Below are 12,129 nucleotides of genomic sequence, written 5' to 3' on the forward strand. Positions count from 1 at the left end.
GGGACTAACATGTTGTGCAACGAGGTTCAGCTTGTCCAAATTAAGCGAAAATGGCTGTATATTATAACTTCCTAAAATCTATCATATATGTATAAGAAGATGTGTAAGAAGAGTTTCAACAAATTTGTAAAATAATATACATTTTATGATCAAATGGTATTTATTTTTATCTAATTGTTGCATTTTTCTGCACTTTTTTATAATGCTTAACGGAAGCATCTATTGGTTCTACCTTACATTTTACATATGACACATTTTTCCTTTATATTATGGCATTTAATATGAAAATTGCCATATTGCGTGTATTAAATTTTCACTTCGACTATTGCGGTCATTATATAAACGCTATTATACATTGTAACCGGGCATACTTGTGAAAGCATTTTACTTCTCCTGTTATGGTTGCTTCACGTGTAACGTTACAATTCCCTCGTTTTCCGTAACACTGATTTTGTTGATCGCATAATGGATTAAACTTAATGCCATTTATATTTCTACAAATTTAAAGTAAATTGGTGGAGGGGGTAATTCTATCTATTTAGGTTGCTCTCCAAAGAAAGGAAGCTTTAACGTCAAACTTAATAATTATAGAATGAACTAAAATTTTGTATAAACATTTACATTAAGCATATTATCTGTTCTTCCAAAACAGCGCTTTTGTCAGTTCTGCATTGGTAGTTTTATTATTTTAATAATAAACTTCTTAACTCAATGAATGAGCTCCATTTAAATGACACCTAAGATTGTTAAATTAATGCCTATAGTTGTTAACACCGCAATGTATTTACAATTCCATTGAAGGTTGTATGGTTCCTATTTCATCTATTCCATTTTTAAATGAGGATTATGCAATCATCTTTCTATATTTCATTATTTCACTATGAGGCAGGCTGCACACAGCATTATAAACTGTGTGAGACGTTAACTATTTTAAAAATAAAATATCATTATTAAACATAATATAGAAAAAAAAAATGTAAAATTGATTACACGCACGAAAAAATATGGACAAGTGTGATAATATCCATTTTAGCCATAATGAAAAAGATATAATTTTTTTTTTGGCATAGAATTGTGGTAAGAAGCTGTGTCTACTTGATGTGCCATAATATTTTCCCTAATTATATAGCAGAAGGTTTGTACACATCCATCACAAAATAAAGGACGTGTAAGACGCACACGATAGAGGGTTAAGCGTATTACACTTATGCATTATGAAACAAGTACCTATTCAATTATAATAAAATATTTGTTGAATATGTAAAATTAAAGGGTAATTTCGTGTAATACGCGTAAATATGATCTATAAAATTTTATGCCCACTTGATAAAATGACTGTATGTTTGTTCTCAAGAAATAAATAATGTCCCCTTTTTCTTCGTATATCAGTTATAATAATTTCTCAATTTTTATGTTTAAAATATTTATGAATATATATATGAGAGCGCTTTAAATGTGATAAACGGAATAAAATAGTGTAATATTGCACGTGTAATATTTTTACAGACAGAGGCTTCAGATAATCCCATGCACAAAAGGTATATGCCTAAGAAAATGAGGATTATTTGCTATTATTTTATTATTTAAAACGAAGTATTATTACTTAGTTAAAATTTTTATTTGAAGTGTCTAGGAAAGGTTATAATTTTCCCTGTAGAATCATCCCACTTTACATTACTACTTTAGTATGCACACAAATAAAATATGTCCTACAAATATATTTTCCAAAATATACACCTGGATAATAAATTTTATGTTTGTTAAATTTTGAAATGTTTTGCGCCATAATAAATAAAATAAGTTTTTCCTCTTTATTAAGATTTTGATTTCTCTTGATCTTTAGTGTGAATTATTTTTTTCCAAAGCACATTCGTCGCATTAGTTGAATGTAGACATTTTGGGATTAAGCAATGTGTCACCCAAAAGGGGTATTTTAAATGTGGACATGTTTAACACAAGTAAAAAAATTAATTATATGATAAGACTATGTTAAACAGAAGAAATAAAGAGCATTAATTTTTGTCTACAAGGTGTAGAAGCTTTTCCTTAATAATATACTAATTAAAATGATTTTGTGACAATAAATACATTTTCCCTAATACGATACCACATTTTCTATAATTTTGTCATAAGAAATTATTACTATTTTATGAAAAGATATTTATTTTGCATACGTAATGCTACCCTTAGAATAACTTCTGTACTATTTTTAGATAAGTCTTAATTTTTTAAGCGCATATTTTAGCCTTTCATTTTAAGAAACATATTTAATATTGTAACTTTTAAATGGATATTTGTAGAATCATTATAATAGTGTTTTTTTTTTTACACTTCAAATTGGTCTAAATACTCAGTGTAGTGTAATGTTTATTATTTGACACTTATATACAAATGATGTAATGGGATAAGGATGTAGCATACATATGTGGCGTACACTTCTATTTTAATCGTACGTATATCGAAAAAGATTTGTCTTATTGTATAACCTACTTATTGAATAATGTAGAAAGTCATCAAACCAAAATTATGTAAAGTAACATTTCAAGGCATGAAATTGCATGTATATGTAGCGTTGCTGTCTAAAAATTTGCTCTAATTTTTTGACAATCCGAAATTTTTTCTTATGATAAGATATTAGTAAGAGCTCTTCATTTCATTCATAAAAAGTAATTAAAGAATCCCTCCTAAGAAATATTTATTTACGTTTTTATATTAGCAAAGGAAAATACAGTTTGCACAAGTACCTTTTGTGAGTTGCTACTTCTTTATATATATAAATAGAAATGTACCACATTTTTTCATTGAGCTATAATGGCTTTAGAAGGATTTGAATTTTTATCGCCAACAAGTGATGAAGTATATTTTGTTATTTATTAAAAAACGATACCGATAGCTTATCATTCCAGTGGAACGCTTCTGTTTAATAACAACACATATTCGTTCCGTAGAACAATCATTTAAATGTATATATATATTTACACTTGTTTGTTAATTTTTTAGGAAAACATTTTAAAAAATTTACCTTCATATAAAATACACCAAAAGTTAAATGAAGAAATAAATAAAAACGATTATGATCATTATTGTACAAGAATAAATACTTATGATAGCCAATATAATGGATTATCAACGCTATGTAAGAAAGTAGCAAAGGGCTTGAAAGAATTAACTGCTATTGATGGATTAAATCAAAATGCAGATGAACGTTGTTCAAACGTAACTTACTGGATGTACGGTCAAATATGGAAAAAATTAAATAAAATGCCTGACAGTATTAACCGGAAATCGGCTATTAATATATTTAAAGATGTAGAATCTACGATATATGACGCAACTGTAGGCAGGGGTAATAGTTGTTACATAGAATTTGAAGAAAATTTCGATGAGTGGAATGATCAGAGCATTTTATATGATTATAATATGAATTATAGTTCTATTTTGAAATGTAATAAATCTCATAATAAGGATAACTGCAAACATTATTGTAAGTACGTTAAATATATTAATGATATATATAAAAAATATGAAAATCAATGTTGCGGTTCTAATTACATGAATTGTGGTGAATATTTTGATTGTAATTATGATCCGAATATTCTCATTAACGAATTAAATTGTAATGGTAACCAAACAGAAACTTCAGATTCTACATTGTCCGAGCCAGAGAAACCAGCAGAAACTACCACTTTAACAGAAATCGAAAAACTGAAACACAATATACTTAGATGTGCTACCGTAGAAAAGGAAAATGATGGAAGCGGAACTTTAGTATGTTCTGTATTTCGCTCATCCCCTGATTCTTTTGAAAATTTTGGCGTAGAACCCACAGGAAGGGATTATACAGATGAAAATCAAGATTCTGAAAATGACAAGGTTGCAGAATCTTCTGACTTAGGAGATAGCGATACAATGCATCCTGAAAACGAAGCAGATGTAAGTGGTATTGAAAAAAAAGAAGAAAAATTAAATTGCAAAGAAAAACATTTAGTAAGAGGACCAGAAGGTGATTGTGTAGAGCCTAATGTGCGTAATACTGGAAGCATTGGACTAAAGGTGGAAACTAATGATCCAATAACAAGAGTTAGGTTCCATTTAAACAGAATTAATAATATTTTTTCTAATTTAGAAGATAACAAGTTTCGCATTTCCGTGGGAGGTATGTTAACAGTAGGAATAATGATGACATTTTTCGTATATTACAAAGTAATTAACCATTTTATTTTTAAATATAAGCACATTTTTTTGTAAAAAATTTATAGTTAGTAGGTATAGAGCATTATAAATTTTGCATATTTTTCCATTTATATCGTAGTTTACTCCACTCGGATCCTGGTTTCGAAATAAGTTTGGAAGAAAAAAGAAAAATTTTCATAATTATCATGGAAAACTTAAGCAAAATATACACCAACATGAATTTGCACCTGGAAGTATGAATGAACACACGGGGAGATTACGTGTCGCTTACCATCCTAAATGAGAGTCCTTTATTTATAGCGAGACATAAGGAGAAAATAATTTAGAAGAGTGTTAATAACTGAATTAATCAGGTTATATATTGAACATTATTAGATAGGAGGAAATAATACGAATTAAAAATATATATATTTTACATTTAGAAAATTTTATTATAGGTAAATATAGCATCTTCCTAATTTTAGGTGTTATTTTTATTTAACTTTTTCGTCTTTGTTTTTGTGAAGGTTTTTAGCCTTTTTATTCATGTAAAATTTAAAGCGATTATGTTATTAAAAGCATATTTGAAATGTAGATGTATGCTAACTCATGAGATGTTAATTCAGTCACTTATTTTTATGTTTAAAGAAGGACAATTTTTAAGTATATTTATTAAGCATATTCCTTTGCCGTAAAGGGTTCGTGAGACAATCTCCTCATTTATTATGTATATACTATGAAACTGTTTAACGTTTATAACTGTTCGTTTGTCTTTTTATAAACATATGCTACTTATTGCGTTTGACGATATGCAGTATTTCCTTCTTAAAATTTACAATTTTATTTCACTAAAAAGTGTATAAATTGATAAATATGCCTTAATTGGGTAATATTCTTAATGGGCTTTTCCATGTTTTTTATTTTATGAAATTGGAACGTTTATGCTTAACTTTGAATGCTTAGCAGTGTACCACAATATGTCTGTTTGAGTAAAATGTATTGTATACTCATAACAAAATAAAACTTTTTCACCAAGCGTGCAAATATTTGTCTTGTTTTAGGATAACACGGTGGCAAATATTTGTGTATCATAATAAATAGTAAAAATCGATTGTACAATATGTTTTTTTATCCAAATGAGATTAAAGTTTTTGGAAAAAGCGGAGTTTTCATTAATAAAGTGTGAAATGAAAATGTGCTATAAGCTATATCTCAACGCAATGAAATTAAAAATCGATCATGTTGATAACAAAAAATATTAAGACCTTGGAAGCGACAAATAAGCATATCATATTATGTTTAATATATGCATTGTTGGAGTACCATTTTCTCAGGATCTCTTGCATGTTGCAATGTTTGTTAAATTACTGATTCGGGATAAGGGTGACCCACTAAAAAATTTATGGTATTATAAATCTTTTAATTTTCGCGTTTTCATGTGCCATAAGACGAATTTACTGTATCATTAACATTATAGAAAATATTGAGAGGACATTTATTATAATGTTAATAATACGCATTTTGTAGATATAACGACTAAAAAAATGTGTGTTAAGGGGAAAAGAAATGATACTATTAACTACAGAAAAGGCTAAATAAATTAAAATATCAATTATATTTTAATATTACAAAAAAAAAAAAAATAAATAAATAAAATAAAATAATAATCATAACCATAATTAATTAAAATTAATGTAATATTTTTCAAAGAAGCATATGCACTTTTTAGTTGCATTTATTTGCTTTGTCTTATTAAACATGGTTAAAAACTAAAGACGATTTTTATGCTCCTTCATATGATATACCTAGTTCACTTAAAATACGCTTTGTCACATTAGGAAAAGAAGTCACTTATAGACCGATAACCTATATGAATGTGCCTGCTTCTTGGTCTACCGTTTTTAAAATTCGAATTACTATCCGATGGATGTTCCATGTGCACTTCACGATCATCGTATTCATTTTTTTTTGGCTTAGTAAATAGCGTACGCAACTTGAAACCAATGGGGGTATACTGATTTTAGGAAAAAAAATATGCAGTTAAAAATGGAACTCTTTTACGATAACAATTTTATATGAATAATTTTATAAATGTTACATTAGAACATGTGTATGGGTATATATGTATGCACATTTTTAATGGAATTTTAAGGAACCTTATACAAAGAGTAAAAGAAGATAACACATATCAGGCCTATACCTATATTTAGAGATTTGCTATGGGCCAAAAAAGGTAGCTGTTCATTTTCATGAGATGTGACCTGGTAATATAAATATCCTGAAATCGCATCTTGGTACGCTTTTGCTATATTTTCAAGATTTTTGTTTATGGAGTCTTTTATTGATAATAAATCTCTTCTTATTTGATCATTACAAGCTTTATATAAGCTGCAGTATGAGTCTATCTGTGTCTTATTAGAACATTCTGTGTATATTTTATCGTATTTTGTTTTTTTATTTTCATAGAAATGTTTAAAAAATTCATTTACAAATAAGTGCACATTGGTATTTCCTCTATTTAGATTATAATATTTAAAGAACTCAAGCATTATGTCCATCATTTTACATTTGATCTTATCTTCTTCATATTCGAAAGGCATGGTATAATGGAATGAAAGCACTTGATGTAAATTGGGAAACTAAAAATGAAAAGGAAAAATTATATATGTGAATTGAATCACGTTTATTCTAACAAAAGTGTTAGGTATACATTAGATGCATAATAGAATATTCACATGAAAAGTTATAAAAAATGGATTAAAAAAATTTTGTTTTTTACTAATTTTTGTGACATTTTTGGAAGTCCATGTTCACCACTTTTTTGTGTACTTTCAATTAAATCAAAAAATATGTTAGAAGTTTCTTCAGTGGTGTCTGATGATGAGTTCAATGGTTTTATTTCTGGAAAAGTGGGCAATTTGTTGCTAGTACATGTTTCAGGGAAAGAAGTCTTTTTTCCTTCATATATACTTTTAAATTTATTCAATGCGTTACAAAAATTATTATCTACTTGTTCAAAGCATTTTTCTAATCCTTTATTATAATGCTCTTTGCAACTTTGAAAAAAATTCAAGCATTTTTCATCTTCCGTTATTGTTACATCTGAAAGCTTTTTGTACAATTGGTATAATATATCAAATTTTGAAAAATTAGTATCTTCTTTATTTTGTATTGCTCCTTTCAATATATGCTGACCTTGAAAAGAATCATATTTTGCTTCAAGTTTTTCGTACAAGGTTTTTTTAAGATCGCCATTTATAGACTTTTCTTTTAGCTGATTATACAACCAGTAGTTTAAGAAATTGGCGAATTTAGAAGTGGTACTTAGACCTTCAACAGTTGAACAACTGGAACTTAGTTCCTTAAAGTATAATACAAACTTCTTACAAATATTTATGGCATCTTCGTTCAATTTTGAAGAAGATTCTATTTCCTCGCAAAATGAAGTTATATTAGTATGATTTCTTATATTTATATCTTTTTCCTTTTGAACATATTCCCATATATTTGCGAAAACACCATTCTAAAAATGTAAAAAAGGTTAATAACACAAATAACTTAAAATGTATTTTCAAGAAAATGTTGTGCTCCATTTTGCTGGAAGTAGACTATGCAAAGGAGCATCTTTGTAATTTTATTTTAATGCAAAACAAAAGTGTGCACGTACATCGGGGGGTTCATTTGGCATTCTGTTGTGAGTTGCATGATCGACATTAAATTGTAAAATTTGTTAACTATATAAACAGTTGTGCATGTTAAATAATAAAAAATGATATATGGATACTCTGCGTGTTTATTTCTAATAGTTTGATACATAAAGAATAAAGAAGTACTTCGTAGTTAGAACATTGTATTGATGATTACACAAGATAGCGATTAAATAGCACAATTAACAGCACATGAAAGGAACACATTGAACTAAAAAATATATTAAAGGGTGTTTAGAATTATAATATACACGCAGAAATCACAATATGTGGCAATTTTATGTTCGATGAAGTCACCACTTGTGTACTTATCACTCGTTTGTATATTGTCGCAATATACAACACAGCCAATTATTTATAACTAGCAAAAATATGATCTACAATTTATGTCACAATATATATTTAACATTTTTACACTTAAACATTATTTTTCAAAAATGATCATTTTTGTAAAAATTATAGGAGTTTTTTCATGGTAGTGTTTATTTTCTTTAGATATATAAAGCTATAGTATTAGAACTGTTCTACATTGTTTCTATTGAGTATTGTTATAAATGAACATTTTTTAAGCAGTACTTAAAGTTATACTGTACAAAAAAAAAATATATATATAAATAAAAATAATTATTAGGAGCCGCGCAATATACATGAAAAACAAATCCTCCTTTATTACATAAAAAATATTTATTACTAAAAATTAATTTTAACTACTACCATACCGCTCCATAAAATAACATATATTTTGTGTCAAAAAGGGGCTCTATACTATTTTTTTAAGCGCTGTGCAAATTTTTTTTTTTCATGTTTTTCTTTTTTACAACTAACACAATATAAATTTTAAAATTGATATGATAATTGCAGTTAAATGTGATAAAAAAACAAACACTATGTTTAGTTCTTTGGGATTAAATAATTTTAGAAAAATTCAAGGTGAACAACGTTTAAATAAAAATGATCGGACATCGAGGAAGAATTAATTTTATATCTATTAAAATAATAAAAACAATAAAAATAGTAAAAATTTGGTTTCTTCCGAAATTTGTAAAGAATTAACATATCTTAACATGTATTAAACAGTAATAATGTATTGGTTTATACAATATTAGGCAGATAAATAAATATATAAGGGGACATTTTTACGTGTAAAAATTGTACGTATTAATTAGGCATTCATTTCTGGTTCTATCTTTTGGTCAAAGTTCAATACATAATGACAATTTATTTAAAAAAATAACCAAAATGGTAGGTAAAATTACCTACACTTTTGTGTAAATGTTATTATAATAGAACACACTGAATGTTGCATATCATTATATATAACTCATGTTGAATATTATAGCTGAAATGCGTTATAGTTATATCAATCAAGCTAAGGAAAAATTTAATATATCCAAAAAGTAATTTTACATACAAAAATTAAGAAAATTTTATTGATATTAAGACATATATGGGCAATTACAATTCTATTCCATTACGAATTATAGAATTGAAAGGGACAAAAATAAAAAAATTGGTTAAACTTTTTGTTGTTTAATCCTACGTCGAAGTGATAACCAAATAATCCACATAAAAAAAAAAAAGCATTTCTATCAAAAAAAATGCATTGCAATAAGTTATATTTAATTTGCATAATGTTTAATATTGCAAATTCTGTTCGTTACGAATTTTAGCTTTATGATTATCATTAAAATAAAAATTTAAATGAATGCAATAATACTATAAAAAAGTAATGTTTGACAACAAATGACATTTCTTTAGAGGGCAACCTTTTTACTTCAGACATTGCTTTTAATTTGTACTGCATTACATGATAAATATTTAACGGTTCTTATAATTAAATAAATATTTTTTGATTTCTACTCATTTGTACACACCTACCACAACAGCATATTCAGTTTATTTTTTTTTTTTACTAACATTAACTTCGTAAAATGTGCACGATATAATTCAAGTGTAGTTGAATATATGTAAATTGAATAAAACTAAAGATTAATTGCGACAAAAAAATGCAAAAAAAAGGCCAATTATGTTTGTTGTGATTGGAAGGATTTGAAAAGAAAATCATCTATACATTTTTGTCTTTTGATATAATAAAAATCCCCAATAAAAAATGACTCAAAAGACACTAAAAAGATCTATGCTGCATGTATGAAATTTAGAAAAAAGCTATATTGTTTATTTAATTTTCTCTCGTTACTAAAATAAAGATAAAAAGTTGAATTTTCCCACTCTGGAATTATATGAATATTCCTCAATAACTAATTTACATATTTTGGCTTCATAAATTTTTTTAACAATAACAACATTTTAATTTTAAAAAATGATAAAATCAAAATATCTTGTTCTCAACTTTTTTGCAATAGATCCTGTTTACTGTGTTTTTTCACAAATTGTGAAACAAACGTGGTTACATTATCATATTTTAACATTATCACTATATGTGAGTCTCGTACGGAAGAGAAGAAAAGACATTAACGCATATATGTACTTTTTGTAAATAACTTATTATATTTATACCAAATAAATTATCACATACATTTAATTAAGAATTAAAGAAGCATTTAAATACAGTTATATACTTCAATAATTTGCAATAAATGCTAAATGAATAAAATAAATTTTTACAGTTCAGGCATATAGAAATTTACATGATGGATAGAAAATAATTTTTAACGCCTTTTTTATGGCTTGTGAATTGCGTAATTATAATTCATAAGAAATGTGAAAAATTGATTAAAAAAAAAAATAAACGCGTACAGTATATAAAATACCATGACGCATTTTTATTTTTCCGTAATTATTTTATTGTATCATCGAAAATAAAGAAACGCTTAAAGCTTTTCTTTCCCTTTTTAATATTGATTGCTTAGATTAAATCAATTTGTTTTCAATGGAAAAAATTCAATATATTTTTATTGTATAATACAATAATGCATTTTTTTTTTTTTTACAGGATTTTGGATATTTTATTTTCACCCCTTTATGTCATTTATTTGTGCATAATAAAAAAGTATAGAATTTTTTTTTAATTTACATATGCGCGGTTTTACAGTAGCTTTTTTAAAGGCTTACTATTCTTCGCGCCTAGTGGATAATTTCATAATTCGCAGTTAAGTGCAATAAAATGTCAGTATTACGATTTAAAGAATTTAAAGGCAATAGTCTTTGTTTTTATTGTAAGCGGTAGAATTTGCCAAATTATTAAATTTATAACACATTTTTCATGACAAAAATATATATATATATATATATATATATATTTTACAGCATAAAAAGAAATAATACTATACTGCGTTCAAATAATGCATACAAATCGGCGATTTTTTTTTGGATATTTTTTCATTTATTATTATTTTTTTTATTATTTGCGGTAATTTAATATTTAAAGATAATCTACATATTGTTATTATCTACACTGCTATGAAAAACGTGATGTACTTATTTAATTTAGCCCTTTTAATAGGAAATAACGTAATTAATAATCGAAGAATAAATTGCTTAATTTTTACGTTAAATGCATGATTATGAATAATAAGCTTATATACAAGTGGAAAAAAACTTTATGTACATATTTATATCAAGAAAAAATACCCTATAACTCTTTTACATATTTACGATAACTTTTCCAGTTTTGTAAATTAATAAAATTGTACAGCCAAAATTTTACTCGTGAAAAGCGTACAAAACAATACTTTTTTTTATATTATAATTCTATCGTCTATGTTTATTCTAATTTAAATATTTTTGTATTTAAAAATGTATATTTTACATTGTATTGTATGAATAACAATGTTTCGTATAGTTATAAAAGCAACAAGGAAATAATTTCCGCTGCAAATGTTTATATAGACCTTAAATTTGTTAAAAAAAAGCACAACACATAGCAGTTATGTTTATTAGTACCGTTATTTTTGGTACACTTTTACTTATATGCTGATAATTTTAATTACATTTTTATCACTTTAATATATTTCCCAATTGAAATAACTTTTTAAACATGGCAGATGACTATGAAGTACATTTTCCATTTTTATTAATTTCTCTATATATAGACTTTTGTATAACAGACTGTTATTCATAAAACAAAGGGGGAAAGTAATTCCTTCTGGAAGATAACAATTACTATATTTATTCATGTTTTATTTTCTTCCGTTTATTTTTAGTATGAACACGTGAAGACGTTTCCTACCTATAGAAGTAAATTAGAAGAACTTGAACGTTTTTCTGACATAAAATATCATACAAATGA

General features: G+C 26.2%; 2 protein-coding genes across 2 annotated transcripts; one reads left to right on the top strand and one right to left on the bottom strand.

Annotated features, from left to right (window-relative positions):
* Nucleotides 1-2,811: 2,811 nt before the first annotated feature.
* Nucleotides 2,812-4,433, top strand: PVX_101565 (variable surface protein Vir24-related; the record flags this gene model as incomplete). Its single annotated transcript, XM_001614009.1, has 3 exons — nucleotides 2,812-2,856; nucleotides 3,001-4,203; nucleotides 4,260-4,433. 3 exons carry the CDS (start codon nucleotides 2,812-2,814, stop codon nucleotides 4,431-4,433), a joined length of 1,422 nt encoding a protein of 473 aa, XP_001614059.1.
* Nucleotides 4,434-6,320: 1,887 nt separating this feature from the next.
* On the bottom strand, nucleotides 6,321-7,797 carry PVX_101570 (variable surface protein Vir5-related; the record flags this gene model as incomplete). The annotated part of the gene is made up of 3 exons (XM_001614010.1): nucleotides 6,321-6,812; nucleotides 6,953-7,606; nucleotides 7,783-7,797. 3 exons carry the CDS (start codon nucleotides 7,795-7,797, stop codon nucleotides 6,321-6,323), a joined length of 1,161 nt encoding a protein of 386 aa, XP_001614060.1.
* Nucleotides 7,798-12,129: the final 4,332 nt, after the last annotated feature.

Source organism: Plasmodium vivax, chromosome 14, assembly GCF_000002415.2.
Source record: "Plasmodium vivax chromosome 14, whole genome shotgun sequence".
Lineage (NCBI taxonomy): Eukaryota > Apicomplexa > Aconoidasida > Haemosporida > Plasmodiidae > Plasmodium > Plasmodium vivax.